Consider the following 27,867-nt stretch of genomic DNA (forward strand, 5'->3'; position numbering starts at 1 on the left):
TGGCACCAACTAGTGAACAAATCAAATTATTCTATGAAATACTTTGATTTGTGTTTTTTAGAGTTGGTCAAAGTCGCGTCGTATTTTAAAGATAACATACGCCAGATAATTTGGGTCGGGTACCGCCGTGGCCGGGTGGTCTAGTGGTCAGGACGTTAGCCGCGTAAGCTGAAGACGCGGGTTTGATTCCCGCCTCGGCCACCGGTGGACTTGGTCACTTTTTCTTTAGTGTATGTTATCTATTTCAGTTTATAGTTTACTTCGCCAAGTTCGCCATAGGTACATTTACTACATGTACTTGGTCTTAGAAAAACGTACAGTGCGTTCAGACTATACAGACTTAGATGACGCGGACTCTAGAGTTTTCTTATAAATGTATAAAAATAGATACAGTTAAGTAACTAACTATAATAACTATACGATTGGTATTGTAATACTGAAAACTTAAATAATAAGCAATCACTAAGCGCTTCAAATGTAACATTTAAATTTGACCTTTGTCATTTTCATGTACCTATGTATATTCGGCATACATTAGTTAGTTTCAAAGAAGATGAATAAGTTCTTAATAATACTAAAATAAGTTTGGTTTTGAAGCTACACTTATTTTCTTCATTATGATCACTTTCGAGATCTTCCCACTCTTCCCACAGAAATTATACCCTCCTCATAACTAATTGTTCTTATGTATCCTCTTCAACTTGTATTCATATTGACCCTACCAAGCATAACAGGCGTAAACGTGACATTCGGATGCCAACCGTAGCTGGATTACTGTGGCGGTATTACTGTTGCGGTCTTGACGCGGGCGCTGTCATTGTCAATTGCATAGATAAGATGAGTGACGGATTGAACGTTGGAAACATGACGGGAATGCGGCGACGAACGTCACTCATTTGTGACATTTTCAACCAAAAGGTACCACATTGTCGCTTGTTGATAAGGTTGATTTCTAATTGAAGCTATATGGAAATAGCGCCTTACTGACAAGCGACAATAAGTACCCTTTTGGTTGAAAATGGCACATTCTATGAAGGAAATTGACAGATACAGCGGCTGCATCCGAATGTCACCTTAACAGCTATTGAAAATTCATTGCATTGTTTGGCGCACTCTCGTGCAGTCAAAGTATTTAATTTCCGTATCATTTCGTACCTTGTCACAGTGGCAATCAATATGAAAGTCGCTGGAGGCCTCATACTACTGTCACTGCGACAAGGTACGAAAAGGTACGGAAATTAAATACCTTGAGGTATTTTGACCGTACAATAAATTTCACTATTTACACTGGTTTTCCATAGCTCTAACTACTGTTATGCGCGGGGGTGTAGTTCTAACACTTAGGCGTTTTATTCAGTAGACATATGTGCCATTCTCAATCAAAAGGGTACTTATTGTCGGTTGTCAATAAGGCGCTATTTCCATATAGCTTTAGTTTAAAATCAACCTTATCGACGAGCGACAATGTGGTACCTTTTGGTTGAAAACGTCACATATAGTTATACAGTTTCTTCCAATTGATGATCATTGTGTGCGTACAGGCACAGGTATGCTGGATGGGGTCTGGTAGTATCGCGGGGGCTCGTTGAGGGTGGTTGCGCCCACCACTCCACCGCCGGCCACAAGAAGTAATCTGCAACATTATGGTAGGTATCTTTATAAAAAAACATTTAACACAATTTGAGAGATAAGAAAAAGTAAACTGATATTTTTTTTTTGAAGCTATGTCATGTGCCCTTTTCAGCCAAAAGATATATTTATCACTATATCTAATAAGCCTCATACACAACCGACGAATTGCTATCAAGTTTTTGCTTGAAAATTACATTAAAAAATGTACGACTTCTCCAAAGCAATTGATTACGTGAAACGTGAATTACGTGAAAAACTATGCTCAAATCTAAATAACTACAGTCTGATAATCTATTTGAAACATTAAAAACCTCGCTGAATCCAAAAAACAAAGCTGGTTTAGCGATACTGAATTTACTTAATTTCCGATTTAGCTACCTTAAAGCTTGGAGTGCCACAAGGTTCCATCATACGACCTTTTTAGGGTTCCGTACCCAAAGGGTAAAAACGGGACCCTATTACTAAGTCTTCACTGTCCGTCTGTCACCAGGCTTCATCTCATGAACCATGATAGCTAGACAGTTGAAATTTTCACAGATGATGTATTTCTGTTACCGCTATAACAACAAATACTAAAAACAGAATAAAATAAATATTTAAGGGGGGCTCCCATACAACGTGATTTTTTGCCGTTTTTTGCGTAATGGTACGGAACCCTTCATGCGCGAGTCTGACTCGCACTTGGCCGGTTTTTTTTCTTTCACTTGTATACACTGATGATAGTATTGTGTGACTTTGGCTGACCGACGCAGAATGAGACCAAGTTGCAGTTTCATTAATGTCATTTTAATATTATGTAATTGTTTACCTTCGCCGTTTATGATGCCGGAGCAAAGACGCTATGCTTGTAAAGCCGCGTTCCCCGCGGCGCGGGTAGCCGAGCGCAAGTCGCCCGTCGCTGCGTTTGCGCACGCCCACGTTGTGGACGCCGCCGGCGCAGGATACAGATAGTGTGTACGCATGGTTTGGCTGCAATAAGTAAATAAAAAACGTTAAAGTATGTTCAGTAATTTTTATATAGGGGGCAAACGAATAGACAAATATCGTCTGATGGTAAACAATTACCGTCGCCCATGGACACCCCCAACACCAGAGGGGTTGTAAAGTGCGTTGCCGGCCTTTAAGATGGGAGTACGCGAACTGTTTAACTTAAATCGTTTTAAACACCAGATATGTCAACCAACAAGTTATAAAAATTCAAGACATAGGTCCAAGGGCTCTATCACACGTCAATAAAACATTTACATTGACATCATAATGGTGACGAAACTGCATGGTGTTAAGTCCGCCATTTTTACTTTCATCTAGGCATTGTGTAATAATATAACCCGGCTTGAAATAAACCGGCATACTCGTAAAATCCCGCTGATTCATATTCAGTTACTAATTTGTATTTCTTTTGATCACCGCGTTCCCTCTCTCCTCTGAGCTAACTAGGAAATCCTTGGTACCATAAAGATCAAGGGAGTTTTATGAGGCCACGCCCGCCCCGGCGCACGTGACCCCATCAGCATCACAACCATTAAGCGCTTCTTTTGGAACTCCTATAACCTATCCAGTTATAATATTATTGGTCACGGCACGCTTCGAGTACGGACCAAACAATACTTTCACGTCTAGATATCGCATTCCTTGGGCAATGCTTTAGGCTTAGTAAAGTCGCCATCAGATATATCGGAGCAACCAATGTGCTCAAAACATGCACTTTAACGTTTTGATAATATAAGACTTTGTTCAGATATTAACGGGGTCCCTTTGTTTGACATAATTATTGAAAGTCATAATGTAATTATTGTCATATTATCATTAGTCATAATTCTGAAATCGTTAACTTTTCAGGATTTTCCTCAGGTTATCCTTAGATTTGGTTAGGTTAGGTTTGTTTTATGGCCGGTGTGGGTACTCTGGCGCAAGATAGGCTTATTTAGGGCCGCCGGAAGGAGTCACGGTAGAATCTCAGGCATCCCATGGCTCCTTCAAAACGGTAAGACGGGTGACGCCGGAGTGGCTTTTAGTGGGTATACCTCCTCTCTTCCTTTCTATAGGAGAGGATGGCTGCAGGAGGGAGTCCCACATATCCCCCAATGGCTCCCCAGGCCGGGGGAATGCGTAACGCATTTTACCACTCCGTAAAAAGGTTTGTTTTATGGTAATCCTGAAAAGTTACGCGTTTCTAAGAAAAACCAAATTTTGACTAACGAAAATGTGGACAAACAATACATTATGACTTAAAACTTTATGGGAAATAATAGAGACCCATTTATAACATCTTGGCCACTCCGATATATCTGATGGCGACTATACAAAGGTCTTGGTATGCATCGAGTACGGATCAACGGATCCCTACAATACTTTCACGCTTAGACATCGCATCCGTCGGGAAATGCGTTCCGTTTGAGGCACATGTGTGATGTGCGCTAATTACGCGACCTTCAAGCGAGCTAAAGCCATTCACGGGCCGATTGCAGTAGTCCTTTGTTAGCTGTGTTAGTGGAACTGCTGGTGAAAACCTTAAAATGACGGCATAAAAAACAGTTTCTAAGTAAGCACTCGTAACTAAAGTTGTCGACAGGAGAACTAAAGTTGTCGACATAGCTAAGAGAATTGCCAGACTTAAGTGGCAGTGGGCGGGCCACATTGCTCGCAGAACCGATGGCCGATGGGGCAGAAAGGTTCTCGAGTGGCGACCACGTACCGAAAGACGCAGCGTGGGAAGGCCCCAGACTAGATGGACCGACGATCTGGTTAAAGTCGCGGGAATCCGTTGGTTGAGGGCAGCCAATGACCGTTTGTGAAGATCCTTGGGGGAGGCCTTTGTCCAGCAGTGGACGTCTTTCGGCTGAGATTATGATGATAATGAAGTAAGTAAGTGACTGATGGCGTTGTCGCGCGCGTCTGCATACTTGAGTCGAGCTTGACATTATGCAGCCACGCGCGACAACGCAAGTAATGTTAGAGATTCTAATGTGCCGATGGAAAATTTAAATCTTTATATATTTTTACGTGGAAATAGGACGCGCTGAGATTCATAAAGCGGACCCCAGCAGGCTCCCAATGAGCCGTAGCAAAAATACCGAGATAACGCGAGGTAGATGATGATAATTCATACATCTTTAAATTTGACGTTTTCTTTATTATTTTTTTGTGAAATTGTCCACAAATTTCAAACTTTTAGGAAACTTTCCGCAAGTTTGTACATCTATAGTAGGAAAACGTAAAAGTTTGGATTCATTTTTACTCCGAGCAAACTGCTGTTAAGCTGCACAACGAACAGCCGTCTTTATCGTCATCTCGTCGCTGTCAGCCGTCGGCAATCACGTTCCGACAAGCCTAATTGGATCCGCCATCATGTCTCACGCCCCATTGCCGGCTTAGTGGGTGTTATTTATTATGTTATTGTAGTTACAAGAAACGTGCATGACCATTTCATAATGGCTAAGAAGCCAGTAAAGTTTGGGTTTGATGTGGGTTTGATTAACTAATCTGTGTCTTAATACAGAGGCTTTGATAGAACTAGAAAGTTATACGCGAAGTTTTCGATGAATAGACCGTAAAGCATTCGTTTTTGACTTGAAAGTGAGTTAAGTCCCATTTAGACGGTTCAAAATCATTCATGCGATTATCGTTACATTGCGGTATTTAGTCAATTGTGTACACTGTAGTTAGCAATGTATAGAACCATCTAAATGGGGCTTTAGTTATATGATATTCTAGTATAATTTAGTAATTTAAGATTCACATACAATAGGAGCAAGAGATAGCTAAACACACAGGTTAGGCCAATCTTTACCCTCACTTCTAATTTGTGATTTGGCCATAAACGATCTTGTAAGGATCTGAATCTTCGGAATTGTTACCTTCGTTCTTAAGTTACATACCAAATTTTTAATCGCAGTATCATACTGTGTTCGACACCCCACCAGATTCCCCCTTAGTAAATCTTCAGCCTTGCTTCTAGAAATTACTTCGTATACTTCGACTTGCTACGTACCTGACTTGACGGCCTCAGCAGGAACACCGGGTTCACCCCTTCACAGACTTTAGCTTCACTTCTCGAAACCTGCATGTAATAAGGCTCATTTTCTTGACTCGATGGTCTCAGCAGAAATACACTATCTGCGTCAGCCCTTAATAAATCGTCAGCTACTCTCCTGGAGACCTGCATATTAGGATAATTATCAGACCTATTTGTCTGGCTTTGCAAGATTGCAGTAAGAACACTCCATCAATCCCCCCCCCCCCCCTTAGTTAATTTTCAGCCTCATTCGCGGGCAGCCGGCCGTCCATGTTGTTGGTCCATTCTGCTGGCTCCTCGGTCTTCCGAGGTTCAAGATCTTAAGCCTTTTCTTCGATAGATTACGTATTCATTTTCGACTGGCCTGACTTGACAGCCTCAGCAAGAACACTCCATCGGGCTCTCCTCTTAACAGATCTTCAGCTTCGCTTCTAGAAACCTGCATGTAATAAGGCAAATTTTAGACTGGCTACATACCTGACTCGACGGCCTCAGCAGGAACACCCCATCGGGCTCTCCTCTAAGTAAATCTTCAGCTTCACTCCTAGAAACCTGCATGTAGTAAGGCTCATTTTCGACCGGCACGGGAAGCGGGCGGCCAGCCATGTTGTTGGTCCATTCGGCTGGTGGTTCTTCAGGCTTACGAGGTTCCAGGTCTTCGGAGGTTTCTTCGTTCGTTTCTGGAACGGGAAAATATCAAATGAATTAAAAAAATTGTCACTTGAACTTGCGTTTGTACGCATACTCCATTTACGCAAACAGACTATTAAATTGTACCACATAATAATCAAATTGTTAAAGTCTAGACATTAATCATAATTGCGACGAAGGCCTTTTTTCTGAATAAAGATATATAAAAAAAGGCCGGTAGAGCAAAAGGAGCAAAGATCTTCCTTTCTATTTGCCCTATGATTAGGATAGTCTTCCAAACCAAAAAATTTATACATACGCCAGTCTTATACACATTTAACTTATTGTGATTTTCTAGAGAATCAGGCGAAACTTGTTTAAATAGATTATCCTATAATAAGAATATCCTGTCTAAAGAAACACAGGATTCTAATTTCGGGGATAAATATATAAAAAGAGATTTTTTTTTTTCTTTGTAATACACAAATTTGACATTCAGGTATTATGACATTATGCACAGAGTTAAATTAGTCCGACTTCTCGGTGAGTATTACCTGCGACGACATCTGTAAGGCAGTGCAGCATCCGACACCAGCAGAAGGCGCATGATTCAGCTGCGCGCGCGCAAAGATTGCGCGCCAGAGCGCAGGCCACTCGCCACCAGCACACCGACATTGTTTTTACATGATTATGCCAATAAAGGCCAATAAGATTCTAATAAAAACATCATTCACGGAGTTTTTTGATAACCTCATGGTTTCAAGAGCCGAGATGGTAGACGATGAACCTTGCCTTGTTACGTCGTGGTTAGGGTTTTTACTTGGTTTCAGATGGTCTACTAAAAACTATAATCGAAATTTCGTTAGGTATATGCCTCTCTATAGTACGAGTACGAAAGAGGGATATAGAGGCAGATAACGAAATTTTAATAATAATTTTTTCAACGCCCTCAGTTCATAGTTACGTACCGAACATTTTGAGTCGTGAAATAGGCTTTTTATTGACTACTTTTTACTGACTAGGCGCAAGAGTCGGCACGAATGGCACTATAGACTGTTCTAGGTGAGAAGGGAGTATGTAAAGGGGCCCACTGACTATCAGTCCGCCGGACGATATCGGCCTGTCAGTTAGAACAAAACGTTTGAAAAATTATAAAAAATAGAAATAAAAATGTTTTTCCACTTCAAAACTTATAAATCGCATGTTCAAATACTGTGAAAACAGTTTAATAAAAATACTTATACTTACTTAACTAAAAATCTAAAAAATTAATACTTATTTTTTTGGATTTCATAAAACATGAAAAAAAATCTAAGTGGTTGAGCATCGATCCCCTGGTAGTTGAGATAAAGTTACAAAACTTGGTGTATTACTTGGTGTACCCCGTCGGAAAATTCAAAAAAAGGTTTTTGAACCACCCTAATCACCAATCATTAAGTGTCTCATTAATATCACAATATGTTTTATGTAACCTAACTGAATCGGTACCTACTGGAAATTAGCTAATTTCAAATGTACAGATCCATGCGAACTTTCGTAGGCACGTCACAGTGAAGGACAAAATCTATCTACATTAATGCATTAAGCTTGTTTCGGCGACAGACAGACACTCCCTAAATCACTAACAGACAGGCGACTTTTATTATTAGAAGGTTAATTTTAGCTCGTGTCAAAAAGACGAGTTCTGTTTATAACATTCGTTTGATATTGTATTTTTTCAGTATTTTTTATTTATTATGCTAAGCGAATTAGCATAGCGGAGTAACGAATGCTTATTCTGATTGTTACATCAGGTTTTTTATCTGGATTAGATTAGAACTGATCACATAACTTCTTCCCCTTTCCTCTTGGAGACGTTGCTAGTATTGTGTCTCCTTGTGCCACCAAGAATTGTGTCTCTTTGTGCAATCTTGGCAAATCTGTCTTTTTTTTGGTTTCCCGCACAGATATTTCAACACATAAATGTTTATACACACATGCTCTACTAAGAAGCATCAGTATATTTATATACTTTGTTTGACATTGGCTGTATACTTACACTTACACCAATTAGCGATCGAGACAGTGACATCACCGAGCATTGCCGAGCATCACAAATAACAGTGGGTGGGCACAATAACACTGTGTTTGAGTGAATCACAGGCATATTTTCATATATTATTATCCAAAGGTATTTTTCTATAGGGGCTTACGAGCAGATTGTCTGTTATAGCCATGCATCAAAACTAACATTTCAATGCCAAGCCATCTTTATATTTTTCACAATTTTCGTCGTGATTTCATCGTTATTTATTTCGATATGGATCTTCTTCAATTCCGATACCTATTGAAATATCGTAAAACGTTAAACTCGGTCCGATATTCCGGTATTTCGGGGTTTTGGTATTCCGGTATCCATGCCCTATATCTACCTAATAAAAAAGAGCTGACACAAATAACTGCGATATGTAAAACTGTTCCGGCTTATCGTCGGGAACTAGCGAAAAGTTATTTGCGTCACAGATAAGGCTTGGTGTTCGTGGACGAAATTCGAAGTTATTTATAGTTAGCTCATGACATTGCTTTCTGTGTAAAGTTGTAAACATACGTCTGAAATCTCCTTTTGTGTCTGTACTGACGACCGGTCTGGCGTAGTGGGTAGTGACTGCCTGTGAAGCCGATGGTCCTGGGTTCGAATCCCGGTAAGGGCATTTATTAGTGTGATGAACACAAATATTTGTTCCTGAGTCATGGGTGTTTTTTATGTACATAAGTAGATATGTATTTATCTATATAAGTATGTATATCGTCGCCTACACACAAAAAGAAATAAGTACGTGTAAGTAAATAAAATGAGATACCTAATTTTAACAAAATATATCTTAATTTTAATTCAGGTTGGCTTACCTACTTATACGAATCAGCAACTCAACTAACCATAATTAGACCTTATACCGTCGTAATAAGATTTAAAATAATCAGATAACATTTCCGACAGTACAGTAATGCAAAGTTCAATGACCCCTCCCCCCTCCTGCAGTTATAGTACAAACTACGATTTTCTACAACGAAGACGCGTTTGCGTTTCGTTTGGCGTGTTATGTAACTATATTTATCATTTATTATGAGTTTAAGAAAACTAACCAGGTTTAGGTAAGTAAATCTAGTTTAATTTTATTTAAACTTTATGTTATAGAACTGCGGCAGGCAAAAAAACTGTGACTAGACAACCTATATGGTCTATTTTTTTAGTTAATCAAGTTTTTCTGGCTTCATTTTAATCTGCTTACTACTATAATTATTTCTACCTTTTATACAATCGGTAAATACTTATTTAATTTTAAAAGTCTGCCCAGGTACGCTACCACATACGTTGCCATCCGTTCCGGATCCGTTCCAAGCGCGTTACGGATCGCGCAAGTGGCGCCATCTGTCCGGGGGGATTATTCCGTCTGTAACAATGTGTTTGCGCAGCGATCCAGAACGTTTTGGTAAGTGTTATCACGACATATTGCTTGATAAAACGTTCTCTGGCTTTGACATTTTTTTTATTCTAAAATGACATACCTACTAAACCCTAATTTCAATGTTAAACTACCGCTGTTTACCAGTTGCTTAATTTTCGGTGAACGAAAACATCGTGAGGAAAACTGCATACATCTGCGAAGAGGATCAATTAATACACCCTTGATCCCTCAATCAACCCTCTTAAACAATAAGAATTTGCGTGTGCCGCAGTGGGACATATGAGTACATGTATTATATAGGCATAATACCTTATAACCTTGATACACTACGCTCGTGTATGTACTTAATAGAACATTCTTATTTATATCACAACAACCAATATTAGGTACATACTTCAAAAAATTAAGTTCTAAACTTCCCGACCGCTTTTGCAGGAGCATTTCAAAAGCTCAGGTATAATTTAATATGTTAACAATTTTGCACTATGACCGTAAAAAAACAGCCAAACAGTAGCGGCTGATATTGAAACTATCCCAGTTACAAATTGCGAGCCATCCATAGAAAAGTTGTCTAGCCAGTACCACGAGTTTACCTAATATAAAAAGTAGATACCAGTACGAGCGAGATGCATAAAAAGTAAGTTATTCGCTAGTAGCGAATATGTCAGTATCAAATTTATTCGGTGCTCGTCATAAACATAGTATATACAAGTAGTTAGACATGAAACCGAGCGACCAGGGGTAAGAGAAAGACATATTCATGTCTTGGCAGTTTCATGTATGGCAGCATAATCCTTTTTCTCTTTCACTATAAATTTCGGTATTTCGCCTTCGCCTCCTTGCTATGATGCCATAAACCGACCATGAAAAAATGCCCGGTCGGTGATAAAGACAAAACATGGCACTATTTTCCTTTTCCTCTTATAGGAATCGCAATAAGACTATCTTTCTCTATCAAAAAGTGTCAGGCCCTTGTGTCCTCGTAAGACTAAAGATTATGGATGGTATAGAAAGGATGCCAATCTGTTAAGGCAGAATTGTTGCAAAAGTGACCGCTTTCAGCTTTAAGTAATAGTTCCTCATCTCTCCGGTGGCGCTAGTTAGGCTCTGGGACATGAGTATAACATGAACCAACAAATAACGCGACCAAATTACCTAGGTTGTTTTTGGTAGTATTTCGGTGTATGGTGGCGCCGCCTAATTACTGTTTTTTGATGGACACTTTTCATACATAGAGATTTGGCTCCTTTATATAGTCTCCATGCTAAAGATTTTCATAGTTATACTTTTATTTTGGAACAATATTGTCTATTCCATATATATTTCACGACTCAAACCTCCAATCAAACTCACTCTACACGCTGTAACTTATAAACTTTGTCATTTATCCACAAAACGTCACTTTACATTATCGCGTTAATCTTAGTGTAGCACAACTGCAGTCCCGAGTGCAACTAACACAAACTAACATGGTGACGGACAGACACTTTTATTCTATTTACTAAAGTAATGAGACAGTTTTGTAGTGAGGGGACATAGCTTTTTATCGATGTTTTTATTTGTAGGTTGAGAGATTCAAAATCAAAATCGTTTTATTCAATCAATATAAAAAACCCCTACCCATTTCAATCAAAAACCTTATACCCATCGACGGACCAGATATTTCATTTTAAAAAACCGGCCAAGTGCGAGTCGGAGTCGCCCACCGAGGGTTCCGTACTTTTTAGTATTTGTTGTTGAAGCGGCAACAGAAATGCATCATCTGTGAAAATTTCAACTCTCTAGCTATCACGATTCATGAGATACAGCCTGGTGACAGACAGACGGACAGCGGAGTCTTAGAAAAAGGGTCCCGTTTTTACCCTTTGGGTACGGAACCCTAAAAACGAAATCAAATTGGTTCATTCGTTTGGAAGCTACGATGCCATGCAGACACAAATATATATTTTAACAAATAAGCATTTGAAGGTCAAACGTTCGATAACATTTAAAACCATGATGCATTGCTTACTTTACTCACGTGTAAATTAATGAACATCGCACTGCTGTGTTAATTTATATCATTGCGTATTGGTACATCGTTGATTAGGATTTTAGGACAGACGAATAATAACTGGGGACATGAAGAAATAAAAGCCGCAAAAAATAAATAAATGAATATTTTGAGACATCTTACACAAATCGACATAGTATCTCAGTAAGCTCAATATAAGCTGAGGTTCCACAACGCGTGTCAATCGATTTAGGCTCAGGTCTCAGGTTGGCCGTTGTAAGCAGAGCATGGCTGAATGGGGACTGCTTCGTGGCCACTCTACCCAATGTGCTTGCGACACAGCAAAGCAAACTATGGTGCACCTGCTGGACTGCCCCGCGTGCCCGCACTCCTGCTCTGAATCTGACCTGAGAGACGCCACGGTCCGGGCTGTCAGCACCGCTGCTTTCTGGGCATCCACTGTTTAGGGGAACCTCGACACGAGAGAAGAAGAAGTAAGCTCAATAAGCTTGTGTTGATTAGGTACTACATGAAGATATAAATAACAGATATAAAAATATAAAGAAAACAAGGAACAAATATCTGTGATACAAATAAATGTCCTTATGGCGGTTCCCTGAGCCAGAAGGCGAAAAATCTCCTTATATGATCCTGTTTTCCTAAGAGGCGTTGAAATTCGTAGACGTGGAAAAAATATATGTTGTTCTTGACTATATTATCTTTAATATCATAGCTTCCGATACACGAATTATGACACTTCGCTCGATACAATTAACTCCCAAAGTAACCTCTAACTCGGACTTTTAATCCAACTTTACTCGGTTATTTTATTATGTGATACTATAAACAAAAAAAGAAGAAAAAACAATCTTAACTTAAATAGTAATTTCATAGCTTTCGAATTTCGATATTGTAGGGTAACGTTTTTAAAATAAATAAAAATCGACAAAATTCGATAAAAATTGACACTTGGCGCGCATGATCTTTCCCTTTCTTTCTTGCGAAATGTGACAGAGACAGCGGCAAACCGATGGAACGGCCTTCGAACCCGGGACCCTGCTTCCTAGGCAGGGTCACTACACTATCGATTCGCAGAACCTAATACGTACACATTACTTAAGTTAACACAAAACAACCGACCAAAACCTTTATAGATTGAAAAGATTCAAAGATTTATTTGTCCAACATAGGTAAGTTAGGAGATGTTAAATAAATATTTCAGTATCACTATGTCGTGCCTATTGGCATACAAATTCAATAAAAATACACACTAATCATAATATCACAGAGAAACAATAATAGTCAAAACAGGGTTATGTCATGCAGTTAATCTTAATTCGGTAATTCAGTCAAAAATTCTATTATAGATTATAGAGTATTATGCTTTCTCGGTAAGAAAAGCTTGCTTTATAAGAGCATGGTGACTCTTACTAACTAGACTAAAGTGGTAAGCTTCATTCCTTCTGTATTTTGAGGGTTCCGTACCCAAAGAGTAAAAACGGGACCCTATTACTAAGACTCCGCTGTCCGTCTGTCCGTCTCTCCGTCAGCTAGACAGTTGAAATTTTCACAGATAATGTATTTCTGTTGCCGCTATAACAACAAAATACTAAAAAGTACGGAACCCTCGGTGCGCGAGTCCGACTCGCACTTGGCCGGTTTTTTTATAAATATCGACAACATTTATCGATACAACATGCCACCAAGGCGCGCGCAGCCCTACAGCACATGTTGTCCACATGAGTAAACTTTTTTTACAAAACATCACTATGAGAAAGTGGAAGTGTCGTAAATGTCGCAATAATGTTGAAATTCATAGCAAACAAGAATTAAATAATTGCGTTTTATTAAATGTGTTGAAGATAAATTATTACCTCGGGATCTTATGATCGAGCAGGCTTTCTACGACCATAAAGAATTCTACTGCCATAATCCTATTACAAAATCAGATATGTGATATAATAACTTACCTATGTTAAAATCTACTACACTTTGTAAGTGTTCATTATGTTTATATTTTCCTATTACGTATAGGCAATAACTCGAATGACCTGTAACTATAAATGATTATGATTATGATGATTATGATCTCTTTTAGAAGATTAAGACTCAACATTGTTCTTAAATAGGCAAAAATATTTGCCCAGGAATAGGGCAAGAATAATAGGTAACATTACGGAAAAAATCTATATCTGTACAAAATAAATGATGAATGACTAGAACAACTCGTACCCGGTCAATAGCGATTGTCCACAAAAGTAGTAGATAAATCGAAGCGGCGAACCGAATTAGAAATTGGTTACAGTTTAATTTTAGACAGACAATATTGTCACAAAGTTTTTTTTTGTTTACATTGAGTAGGTAATTAGTAGGGCTCTTATTTCACTGATTACTGACTTTATTGGGAATTGTCTCAGGATGTAGGTTGCACCTATTAATGTAAAAACCATTTCATTTCTCATGCTCTGAAAGAGGGTCATTGTTGTTCTAAAAGGTGCGCAGAAAATGATACGCGTCTGCACTAGAGCATTTTACGTTCGAAGTACGACTTTTTTAATTTTTTTACGATACGCAATTGAAATTTGAGTTTAAATGGATTTGTAATAAATTTTTCATTTTGATATTTGACTCTCCATTCCATAAATAACGATACTTTTGTCTGAATTGTTAATTGAAAGTACCCTCAAGAAATACTATAAAAATGTATACTTAGTCATGTTTTAAAAAAAATACATGCATTTTACTTTCCTCGTATTCGAAATGAAAAGTAGAGTGTTTAACTCGGGTGAAAGGCATCATTTCTGCCTCGGACTATTGGCGCTCTCACTGCATTCGAGCGCCAAAATACCTCGGCAGAAATGAGTGCCTTTCGTCCCTTGGTTAACAATCTACTATTCTCTTCGTTTTATATTATCTTCCTATGTCTGTTAAAGAAAAAATAAAATAAAATAAAATTTATGTACAGAATGAAAACTATTCTTATTTCTGACTATTATTTTTTATTTTATATTAGAGGTGTTCCATGAAATTTCACGGAACAACGGAACAAACATGAATTTTCTGAAGATTTGCAGGTATTAGATGTTTATTTTAACATGCCTATAGCTCGTACAGCGTACTAAAATGTTGACTAGGTAATCTCGAAAACGCAAAAAAATGTGGTTTCAGATAATCAATCATGTATTCATGTCAGCGAAATTTTCTGAGATCATCGTGTTTGGCCCCATACTTACTCCCGACTTTAAAATGTTAGGTAAGAGTACTTATTGTTACAATTTATGTAATTACTTACACCAAGTTTTTTTTTACTGGTTTAATTAGGACAAATGAGTTGTATTGTATCCGATTAAATCCCATTGTGTAAAAGTAATGTTGCAAAAGTCACTTAATTTATTGACGAAGTGCTTGTAAGATTTGTCCTGTCAGCTTTCGTCTGTTGACTCATAGCTTAGCGGTACCTGTCCGAGGTCTGAATTGTTAATATTGTTATTTGGGCTGCAAATTGACACAAGGACGGTCGGTTTGCTGTTTTCACAAATTTAAATCACAAAGACACCATCGTCATCTTCCTCGCGTTATCCCGGCTTTTTGCCACGGCTCAGGAGCCTGGGGTCTGCTTGGCAACTAATCCCGAGAATTGGCGTAGGCACTAGTTTTTACGAAAGCGACTGGCATCTGACCTTCCAGCTCAAAGGGGAAGCTAGGCCTTGTTGGGATTAGTCCGGTTTCCTCACGATGTTTTCCTTCACCGAAAAGCGACTGGTAATTATAAAATGATATTTCGTACATAGGTTCCGAAAAACTCATTGGTATTGGTACGAGCCGAGGTTTGAATCTGCGACCTCCGTGTTAAAAGCCGCACGCTCTTACCGCTAAGCCACCAGCGAAAATAAAAAAGAGATCATTGTTATAACTATTTTCTTTGGTTCTTTCTCACATTTTAACTGACTTAAAAAGTAGGAGATTCAAGTCCTCGGGATCGTTGTATTTTTTAACTTCTTTCATATGTTCCCCGAATTCAGGACCCCACTCTTATCATGTCAGGATTTGAAGCAGGGATATTTTTCATACAAATTAACCGGTACTCTATTTCGGTGTCTCGGGTGTTTATGTATATTTTTATTTTTTACTAATCTGATTTATCAGATATCCGAGTTATAACTCATGGTCCTTACCTAAAAACCATTCTACAATATCAAAGAAATATTGCGAATGCTATGTAATATTTAGATTTTTAGTTATACCGGTAACAATCCCAGATTTGAAGACGTGATTCTGGACAAAACGAAGGAACTCTTCAAATAATTATAGGCTCACCAATTTTAATTCATGTATTTGTTCTCGGAAAATATTGAGCTTCAACCCAATGTTTCTCTTACCCCATGTCATCTTAGAAACAATATTATGAATAATTCAGTTCTTTTATAAGAGATCTACTTAATTTATAGTATTTACGCAATAAAACGATTTAAAGCTAAAGAAATTGGTAATTTGATAACTGGTATCGAATGAAGAGACAAATTGAAATTTTAAACGAATTGCATTCTTGCACCATGAGATCTGCTAATATTGATACCTGAGCAAACAAAGATTCCACAATTTTACCACGAAGTGTTTCGAAAGGAGAAATGTTGAGCGTTGCGAGGGTTTTAAAGCATAAGCATTTGTTAGTTTTGTAAGTCTAAATTTAAGGTTTATCTGTTAAAAATGTACTACGCTATCTGTTAACTCTGCCATTTCATGTTATGTTGAATAAAAATGTTCTATTCTATTCTATTCATGAGGGTTAAACAAACTTTACCACCGAATGAAATGAAAGTCGTGCGTGAGATGCGGGCCAATCACCACGTCGATGGTCAAGGTCGTATTAAAACCATAACAAATTGTAGAATCGACCTCCTGGCCCGTTTATCTGCTGACACTACCTCTCGGGTACCTACCTCGCCGCATCCCGAAGTTCTCGAAAAGGTTCATGATGTACTGAAGCAGGGAGTCCTCTTTCAGCGCCACGTCGCAGTATTGGTGGTTCCTTTCTACCTGGATTGGCTCCAGGTAATCTTCCACTGGAATCTGCACCTACAAGACAAGGAAGGGTTTATGGTTTAATTTACTAGCGACCCGCCCCGGCTTCACACGGGTAGTTCTTTACACAAAACCTTTACAAATTGTACATATAAACCTTCCTCTTGAATCACTATCTATTAAAAAAACTGCATCAAAATCCGTTGCGTAGTTTTAAAGATCTAAGCATACATAGGGACAGACAGAGAGCAGGAAGCGACTTTGTTTTATACTATGTAGTGATATATTTGACGACCGGTCTGGCCTAGTGGACCCTGCCTGTGAAGCCGATGGTCCTGGGTTCGAATCCCGGTAAGGGCATTTATTTCTGTGATGAGCACAGATATTTGTTCCTGAGTCATGGATGTTTTCTATGTATTTAAGTATTTATATATTATATATATCTTTGTCTGAGTACCCATAACACAAGCCTCCTTGGGCTTACCGTGGGACTTAGTCAATCTGTGTAATAATGTCCTATAATATTTATTTATTATTTATTAATATATTGTATTAGTTTTTGTTTCTTACATTTGTTCTGTTGTCCTTTCTAGATTGTATCATGTACCTAGTTTGTATAAATACTTTCTATTATAAATTTCTAAGTGTATTAGTTCGCTGTAATGCTAAATTTTTTGAATCAATAAAAAAAAAATGACGTCAGATTTTGATGAAGGGGATGAGGAAGGGTATCCGAGCCGTTTCGAGTCTATGGAAAAGTAGAGAGGAGAGGCGGGTGTTATCCCTAAGTACCTAGCCAAGCTTTCTGTCTCACTATCACTCTTCCATATTAGTGCGATAGAGAGACAGATAGCCTTTCATTGTCGTAGCGCTAACGATTGGCACCTTGGCTAGGCCCCCTGGGGACCGAATTAAAATGAGAGTTGGTTAAAAGGGCCTATACCTAATACAATTCCTTCTATGACAAGAAAGCATAATTCGTTTTTAACTCATGTCTACTATTCACGGGGAGGGGAGAATTTAAATGGCTTGTCGATCAATAAATAGGTACCGTAAACTGGGGTTACTTTGATTCGTGGGGTAACAAATTATAAGGAATTCGTTTCTGAACGCTTTCATCATCTATTTCTGTTTAAGTTCGCGTTCAAAAATCAACTCCCAATTCCTCAAAAATCGATGATCAATGTTACCCCGCGAGTCAAAGTAAACCCATTTTACGGCACCATTGTTGATCAAATGATCATACGTACCTCTACTAAAAAAAAGTTAAATATGTTTCACGTACAAATTTTGCAAAATTCAATTCGTGTTCAGTTTCCCTAAAATTAATGAATTGAAATTGAAATTCATTATGACAAGCGATTAGTTCCGCACGTCGGCATTTAACAGAGTCGGCAATATACCTGCGGCATAAGGCGGGCTTCACATTGAATGCGATTCTCCGGCGTTTTAGCGGACAACTATTGGCTATGTGCGAAGTTTGATGGAGGAAATACAAGCTACGGCAACGCACGAGGTGGTGAAAATATGAACTTTCATGTGACGACATGTTCATACTATTTGACAGCTGCCAAGTGCCAACTGTCAAATAAGCAATATGTCATGTCCTACACCCACTAGGGCGCGCCACAGTCATGCACGGAGCGCAATACGCTCTGACAAATGTGTACTCAATTACGTGCTTACAAAACCCTGCTATGATTTTTCGCAAGAAATTTTACAAATATTCACGAGATCCTTTTCCATTCCTTTATTTGGGTCAAATTATTCTGCATGACATTAACCTTCATTAGTACCTCGCAGTTACGGTAGAATCCTAAGCTAACTTTGCTCCGGCTTTAACAGAACAAAGTAAAGGAGTATTATTATAACTCTCATATTTTCATAGGATAGTAATGATGACATTACCAAACTGTTGTTGCAAATGCCATGCAGAGTTATCTTGGTCTGACTCTACGTGCATAAGGCTGTATTTCCACCAGAGGGAGGTGTTTGTTAAGAATCATTAGAATCACTTTCGATTGGTTCTTAACAAACGCATTCCTCGCACATCTCTGGTGAAAACGCAGCCTTAGGCTGTTTCGTTCACACACCCTCAGAATCGGTATCAGTGTTATAACCGCGTAAACAGGGCTCGTTCAGAGTTAGCTTAACTGTTACAAACTTCTGTTTGTGGGTACACTACACGTGCGAAACCAGGCTTAATGTTGCCTCTCTGACAAAAAAAAATTCCTAAGCTTTTGTTATTTTTCGTCTGTATTCTTTGCCGCAGATGTTATCAAGAGGACTCTAACTATCCAAAACTTACTTGTAATGATCCGCACCATTTACCTCAAATGTTTTGTATTGAGTTCTAACGTGAACGAAGTCAGTACGTACAATGAAATTTCATTCAAGTTTGTGGAAAATAAAAATCGGAACAACTTTGCAATATGGACCTGGCCGGGGAATTCCAGAAAAGATTCGGATACGTGACAGTATTTGTTTAGCACTTCTGATAAAGCTAAGAAGCTGAAAAGGTTTGATAAAGCACCGAGTTTGCAGCCAGCTTTTTATTTATAAGTAGTTTGTAGTTTTAGTTTTAATCTTTCTTTTTTTGTTTTATGTAGTTTTACTGTTTCTTAGTTTCGAATGGATTTTATTGTGATTAGGATCTTGGTGATACCTTATTATATAAACGGCATTTTGTATTGAATTTAATTAATAATTTAACTTTAAATTCAACGATATATAATACAGATTTCTGCTGCATGTCTTCAGCAAAGTTCTCCTTTTAGTGGAAACCCCCAAAACCCCCGTCCTAACATTTCAAAATCCGGTCTAAAATCCAGAGCCAGGCCCAAAAGTAGTACTTATAAGTGGTTTTAAAATATACAAGGAGTGACAGTTATCCGAAGGCGATGGTAGATTGTGCCAAGTGGAAGAAAACATAGGGAAAGCTGACTCCACCCGAGAAAGAAATGTACCGGACTTACCTAAAAGGAAAATAATCTTACCCGATCTTTTTCCGCACCTTCTACTGGCCGAACAGTGTGTACAGAATCGTACATATTTGCAACCACTTCCACGTCGCCATTCTCGTAGAAATTACCATCAGTTTTCTTCTTTTGTTCATCGACAACCTCAACTACTTCCTTAGCATCTTCCTTAACTTCTGCCTCTTCATTCTTCTTAAAGAACGGCAGTTTGAACGAGTGGAATAGCTCTTGAATCATAACTTTATAAGGTTTCTGAGTTTGATCTCTTTTCTCTTCTTCGGCTTTTTCTTTTTCTACGTCAGTGTAACACAAATCTTCATACAAATGATCTTCTACAATAGATTCACTCACTTCTTCAGGAGTTGTTATTGATTTGTATTTAGTTTTAGCTTCTGGTATTTTGAAAGTTTTCTGAATATAGTATCTGCTGTTAGTTTTTACTGAATAATATCCCCTGTCGTTGTGATTTTCTGTTTTAGTTTCTTTTGATGAGAACATTGGATACTCGTATGAACTCATTCTGAAAAACCTTCTAGGCTTTTTCGGAGTACCGGAGTCCATTGGTAAATAAGAACTGAATATTCTATCGTTTCTCTTATCTTGGTTTCTGTACAGAAAACTTTTAGCTGGTACAATTCTCTTGAGAATTTCTTCGACAGTGCTGGTTGTAGTTATTTCTTCTCTAGTCCTTCTCACGTTTACTGTTTGGTACTGGTCTTCTAAAGTCGTGTATGCTTTTTCTGTCATTTTGTGCAGAAAAGTAGTTTGTGTTGAAACGATAGTCAGTAGGATTAATTTTAAAATCTTCAGTAACCGTCTTCTTATGATTACTGATGTTCTGTAACAAAGATTGAACAGTACAGTCAAGTGGTAAGAATTCGGTCATTTGGGAGCTGGCAGACGATCAAGTATTTTCTGAACCTACATATAAATTCCTATCAGATCTGTTGCCACCAGTCTCATCTTTGTATCAGATAACGTAAATTTCACTTTTTTTCGTACTTTCGGCCAATTCAATTTTTTTTTTACTTTTTTTTTCCAAAATTAGCGTCACTTTTATAAACGTTTGCTATGGGGCTTATTCTTGTATCAGATGACGTAGTGGATCATACGGTCGCCGCCCGTACTAGTAAGGCAATTTAGGCGGGGGACCTCGACCGTGTCTCATTTTTTCTTACCTTTCTGTAAGAGGGAGGGAGTCTTGATAGTTCTTACGTAAGATCTCAAAAATTTATTTATTTATTTATTTATTATTATTCGGAGATCCAACAGCCGTTAACACGTCTATAGGTTTTATAAATATGATAGAAAAAGCCAATTACAGGTTCTCACCAGTAGCTACATATTAACAAAAACAATTGGTGGTTAGCACTATTGCACGATTCCTACATTTACACGCCAAAGCTATAGTAAACTCGTAATTCGAAATTAACTAAAGAAGATACACAAAGAAAAAGAAAAAATACAGCACAATGAAATCTCAATAAGGCATGCTCACCTTAAGAACTAAAGAACTATAAAAATGCGCAAATATAAAGATTATACTTCAAAAACGGGCGTGCATCCGTGCGAGTGCCGACAAAAAAAACTATAAAACTAAGCCAAAGTTGATTATTGCCAAAAAAAAGTTTTTTTGTACGTATGCAGGTACAAAATAAAAGTTCCTAAAATTGTTTCTTTGAAAATCGAAATAAAAACAAACCCAATGTGTAATTATTTTTCCTTCAGATTCTTACGTTACAAATATTAAACAGCGGGGTGGGGTGGGGGTCGACCTACTCTTATTTTTTCTTACATAGGGGAAGGAGGGGGTCAAAATCTGGCATAAATCGTCTTACGTAATAAATGAATGGCGCCTAATGTGCAGTTATTTTATAGAGTATTTAGATGAAACCTTTATATTGGAACATAATCTTGGAAAACACGGCCATACGTCTAGTGGAGTCAATATAAAGTTTAAGTTACATTAAATGCACACTCAAATTTTTCTACATGGGTGAATTCTATATCATATTGAATACCCGTCTGTAAAGTAACAACTTGATATCAGTTCCCGTTTTTGAGAAATAAAACTTTTTTTTAAATCTTTTATACTACTTAAACAATAATTCCCACATAAGATATTTTTCGTAGAATGGGTTATGAAGCTTATACGACTACACGGTCAGAATATCTCTCGACAATAATGTAAATTATAGATTTATTGAAACAAATTATTATTTTGTAAGTTTTTCATGACCGAGGAACTCCCACACCGAGAGAAAAGTTTACTATGGTGGTTGTGAAGTAGTTGTATCGATCATGTTTAAAAATCTCCCGAGTCACTACTATATTTGTAGAATAGCAGCAAGATTTTGGAAACAAACAGCAAATAATGTTCTGCACAATTAATGGACATTTCTAGTTTTTTGCCAGTAACTGCACAAGTTATGGAAGAATAACGTATTCATTTTTCTCTCGATAATTAAATCAATTTCCAGCATAAAAAAATTAAAAAGTATGCGGTATTTCCAGGCATTCACAGAGGCCAATTCGAACTTTATTTAAGATGTCAATAATATATCATTTTGTTATCATTCGCCCGACCGTCTCGCTCGCTCCAAAACACATTTTAACTAGTACGAGCGAAACGCACACGCAAATTAAAAAAATGATATCTTTAATAACAAAGTTCGAATTAGCCTCAAGGTACGAGTATATTAGGAAAGTATACCTTATGGCTTATGGCATTGCGTTAAGGTTCAATAGTTCAATGCATTAAGTGTCTGTCTTTATATGAAAAACGATAGCTGTCAAATTTTTATATCTATTCACGAAACGTTTAGAATACTGGATGCTGTGTCAGATATAAATAGACCCTTGAAGTCTTACAACTATCTATTATGCTTGATCTGAATCTTACTGGTTAGTAAGGACCGTCCACTTAGTCATACTTCGAATAGCCGCCCGGACAAATTATAAAGCTAATTTCGAATTTTAAATTTTGACAATTCACGAGAAGAGTAACGTAACGTCAAACGATATGTTTGTCCCTTTTCAACGATCCTGTCATCCGATGCTTTTAGTAGCGGGAGCTGTGAGAGTGAAAAGACGCAAATGTCAGCAATTCTTACCGCTTGGTATTTGTCAGCGAGCGCATCGCGACATGAAACCAGTATGAACCTGGCCCTCGATTACGTATAATTGTAAGGAAACTTGGGATCAAGTTATATTAGTCTAAGGTCTAACAGTTGAGAATAAGACGTGCTCTGAATATACAGTGTGGAATTTTTTTATGGGCCCTGAAGGGAAAGTGCCTTAAAACCTTAACTCATTTTATTTTTAAAAAGAAACAAAACTGCATTCAAAGGTTTTTTGAAATTCGCTTGTCTCGCCTGGGAATCGAACCGACTAAAAATTCCAAACAATAAACACTCCCTATTTTATTCTACTAGTCGATACCACGTCGATACAGTTAATGTTAATGATAACATTTCTTCAAGAAACATTAGGTCTTACACTCGTCTGTCGTACAAAATTTCCATAAAATCGAATATTTAGTACTCAAGAATATTTTTAGACAAGCAAAATTGAAAAAAAAATTAAAAACCTTTGAATGCAATTTAGTTTCTTTTTAAAAATAAAAGAATGTCTCCTTTAAGTAAAATGAGCTAACTTAAGGTTTTCAGAGAATTTCCCTCCAAAAGGGGGGTGAAAGGGTCGGCTCCCCAAGTCCAATCTATGCTATATTTCTTCCTGTTCTTAGCAACTAGGGCAACTTATATATCATTTTCGTATAATTTAGGAACGAGGAATTCATTTTTGAAAAAAATATTAGACCTTTCCATACAAAAAAAATGTGTTGTTTACAAAAATTTAAATGTTATGTAATTTTTTGTGACAATTTTCCCTGTTACAATTACAGTGTGGCGATTTGCACTAAATAGAAAAATGGACAATGTAGCCCATTTATTGTTCATTCTGGAAAATATCACTTTAAAGGAATAGCTGCCGAAACGCCTGTCAAAAAAGAGGCGTTTTTTCTTACTAAGCGGCGTTTTAAGTTTCCAAGTTTTTATTCCTTACTTGTTGTTTTTATTCCTCACTTGTTGTTTTTATTATTTTTTCGCAACTGTGTTAAAAAACGTCGTTCGATACACGTGCGGAAATGTCATTCTTCACTCGTCCCGAGTCTTGCCAAGATACCTATCTCGGTACTCGTGAAGTAATGACATACTTTCCGCACTAGCATCGAAATGTACTATTTATTTCATTTGGGCACCAAGAAGTATGTTGGTAGTAAACCTTTTTGCGAGTAAAATAGTATGTAATAATGATTTAATATAATATTGTTAATTAACTAAAGTTTCATTATTGCGTCATTTCATCTCATAACCCTACTACCCATTGTATTGAATGACCTTTTTCACGTTTTCTGCAGCAATGCAGTCGACTGCAGCAATATTGAAGCGCGACATTGCTGTCGACTGCTACGGCAGTAGCCGTAAATGTCAAAATCAAATTTCCTGTCTGGATTTTGACGTTCATTTAAAATAAATAATCAAAGGGGATCATCGATTTTGGGCCCGGAGGACAAACCATCGCGTATATTATGGTACACTACACAGACGGTTACAGTAATTATAAACACATTTGATTACGGAAAAAGATATAATATTGGGTGTAAATGAAACGGGAATGTATTATACAATAAAATAAATTATATCTATTATTAATTTCCGTAAATCACACTATCATCTTTATTAGCATAGCATAGCTTAACGCTTAATTTCGCACAAACCGTGAGGTTTTCACTAAGGAGTTTAAAAATCTCTTTGCACTAAACTTTATGGTTGGTAAAAAAGTCTGTATTCTAATTTGGCACTAACTGCCACTGTCTGTCATTGCTATGTCATAGCCTCATAGCTGACATACGTGAGATATATGCCGCAATGTATGCATTGCGCGTTTTATCGGAGCTTTGCCTGAGGTGTGTTAAGTAAGCGCGCAATCAAAATTAAACATGCGTAAACAATCGTTACGCGTACCGATGAAACTGGGTAAGTTAGTCATGGGAGAATTAACGGTCGACCGCATCGCGAACTCTCGGCAGTTCAAGCGGACCGATCGTCTACCGCGAACATTGAAGTGAGACGGAGATATGGAAGTCGATCAAACGTTCTCTACAGTGAATCAGTACCCGTCAGTTAGTGCCTGCGTGGGTAATTTAAATAGCTTGGACGTCGTAATAATTATGGTTGTATTCCATACAATATTACATATACGTGAGATTTTTTTTGTTATTACACTAACATGAGTAAGAGATTTATGAAGGTGAAACAAAAGTCGAGTGTCCATTTTCTATAAGCAACAAAAAAAAATTCGAAACAAAAATGGTTAATAGTAATTAAACGGATTCATTTACGTTAGAGATTTTTTTGTAGAATATAGTAAATATAATGAGCTTAATTAACATGTAATTTTTATGTACACATTAGTTGTTATTTTTATGTAAAAAAAAAATTTTATAAAGAAAGTTATTGGGGGCAGGTTTCTGTGCCAAGCTGGAAGAAAATATAAATACTTAATGAGTATATGCCTGAGAACAGCATATTAGAAAATCTCTAGTGTGGGGATTGATGTTTTGGTTTATTTCTCTATTTTAGTAATAATTTGGATTTATAAAAACAAATTGACATATTTTGTGGAGATTTTTTTCAAAATATATTATTTGTAACATAGGTAATCACATCTCAAAAAATCTCTAATGTGAGAATTAATGTAGATTTCTCATACATTTTGAACTGTGCGGACCGGCCTAGTCTGGAAAGTAGGAAGCCCAAGTAAGAACCAAGTTAAATTGAAAGCGGACGAATAAAAATGCCTACTTAGCATTCAGGAGGCAGAGTAAACTATGTACCTTAAGGTTAACGCAAACTTGTTCACACAGTATTTACCCGGCTTCGGAAGTTTGAGCGCTGGATGCCTTACACGTGCACTACGTGCAGCTTCCAAACTAAGTCGAAAGTTTAAAACCCGCTTTGTACCAAAGAATGTTTTGGAATAGAATTTTTTTTCGTATTAACCAGTTGCTCTTTGATAAAGGAAAACATTGTGAGAAAACCAGGCTACTTATAATTACCATGACGACGCCTAGTTCCCCTATATAATGAAAGGTCAGATAGCAGTCGCCCAGTGCCTCCATCGGTTTTTGTGATTTGATGTTAAATCAGCACACACTGGACTCCTCAAAAATGCAACGCACAAAGCGAACACGATGAGGAAATATTCAACTGGCATCATAAAAAAACAGAACGTCAATAGCTCTTCCATACCTTAAAAAAATGGGCTCTTGCTAGGTTCTGTTTTGCGCCAGCAATCGACCGCATAGGTGTGCGATAACCTTCAATGTGAATTACCAACCAAGACGTCCCAATTCCTAGCAACATTCAAAAGGAATCACAATTCTATCTCAGTGTACATAAGGTTCAATTTGAGATATCGAGTAACTTTATATACGACCTCAATTCCCAAGTAGCGTAATATAAAGTGCAGCCAACTTCTCGCTGATTTAACTTAGTTGAATGCAAGAGTTATGAAGTTAGTCGCGAGCTGAATAGAACATTGTTTTGCGTATTGTTCCTGTACTAAGTAAAGCAGCAGATTAGCCAGAATTTATATTTTTAAAGAAATTTCGTCTTTAATAGTAGAAAGTATTAAATTAAAAACGAAAGTCTAAGAAGTCTATTGCTTGCCTTATGCGAAGAATTACGTGGGCTCAAACTGGCAGGCCCGGTAAAAACTAATCAAAGATGGATGATAGAGTCAACATCAAAAGTAGCGGATCAGACTTACGCTTCAAAAGTAGCGGATCAGACTACACTTCAAACGTAGCGGATCAGACTACGCTTCAAAAGTAGCGGATCAGACTACGCTTCAAAAGTAGCGAATCAGACTACGCTTCAAAAGTAGCGAATCAGACTACGCTTCAAAAGTAGCGGATCAGACTACACTTCAAACGTAGCGGATCAGACTACACTTCAAACGTAGCAGATCAGACTACGCTTCAAAAGTAGCGGATCAGACTACGCTTTAAAAGTAGCGGATCAGACTACGCTTCAAAAGTAGCGAATCAGACTACGCTTCAAAAGTAGCGGATCAGACTACGCTTCAAAAGTAGCGGATCAGACTACGCTTCAAAAGTAGCGGATCAGACTACGCTTCAAAAGTAGCGGATCAGACTACGCTTTAAAAGTAGCGGATCAGACTACGCTTCAAAAGTAGCGAATCAGACTACGCTTCAAAAGTAGCGGATCAGACTACGCTTTAAAGGTAGCGGATCAGACTACGCTTCAAAAATAGCGGATCAGACTACGCTTCAAAAGTCATATCTGATCCCATTTCTAATTTGATGTCTCTGTATCTAGAACAATTAGATAAATACTTCTAAACGCGAACTGCAGAAATTTTTATTTGAAGAAGAATTCCAGGGTCGCAGATACTTTTAGTGCGTTGTTTTATCCACTACTATTGATGCTGAGTTGCTGACTGTGCTTTCTGACGAAGATGGTGCTACTGTCACGCAATAGCTTCTAATGCATGGTTATCTAAAGTTACCTATTTGTTCTACGTTACGCACAACAATTTTCATCTCTATTGCTTTTAAATAAATTATTTTTAAACCATATATTACTTAACAACAATGTCCACATTGTTCACAATAATAACATCTGCTGGCGCCATTATTTAACGTTAATCAGTTAATTTTGAGTAGTGCAGGCCTTTAACCTTTGTTTTAATTAAGTACCTGTTAACCTATGATTCACCTATGTTGTCCATCATTCTAGTGGTACCTAATTAGTACCAGAATGCTTGATGTTATTATGGAGGACTTAATATAAACACTAGATTAGTCACGTACTAGGTCTCTGATATACTCTTAGTCACGCGTAAAGGGATTGGGGAATTTACTAACAGTATGACTATGTTGCAAAAAAGTCTCTAAACTTTCCACATGGAAGGATCCCTACAGCTTCTCAAAATTATTTGTGTGAAATTTTAAAGAAGTTTCTAAGAATTTTTGGCAAACTTTCCGCAACTTCAGTGAGTTTAGTATTGAGTATATATCTTCATTCATTAGGTAATTCCACTTACCAGATAAATATCTAGATA

General features: G+C 37.6%; 1 protein-coding gene across 1 annotated transcript; it reads right to left on the reverse strand.

Moving 5' to 3' along the window:
• Positions 1-1,194: 1,194 nt before the first annotated feature.
• On the reverse strand, positions 1,195-27,867 carry LOC134750682 (uncharacterized). The gene is made up of 6 exons (XM_063685917.1): positions 27,850-27,867; positions 19,735-20,554; positions 16,657-16,792; positions 6,125-6,327; positions 2,441-2,601; positions 1,195-1,633 (listed from the first exon to the last, which is right to left on the reverse strand). The coding sequence occupies exons 2-6, from the start codon at positions 20,461-20,463 to the stop codon at positions 1,525-1,527; spliced, it is 1,338 nt and encodes a 445-aa protein (XP_063541987.1). The 5' UTR covers positions 20,464-20,554; positions 27,850-27,867; the 3' UTR covers positions 1,195-1,524.

Source organism: Cydia strobilella, chromosome 20, assembly GCF_947568885.1.
Source record: "Cydia strobilella chromosome 20, ilCydStro3.1, whole genome shotgun sequence".
Lineage (NCBI taxonomy): Eukaryota > Metazoa > Arthropoda > Insecta > Lepidoptera > Tortricidae > Cydia > Cydia strobilella.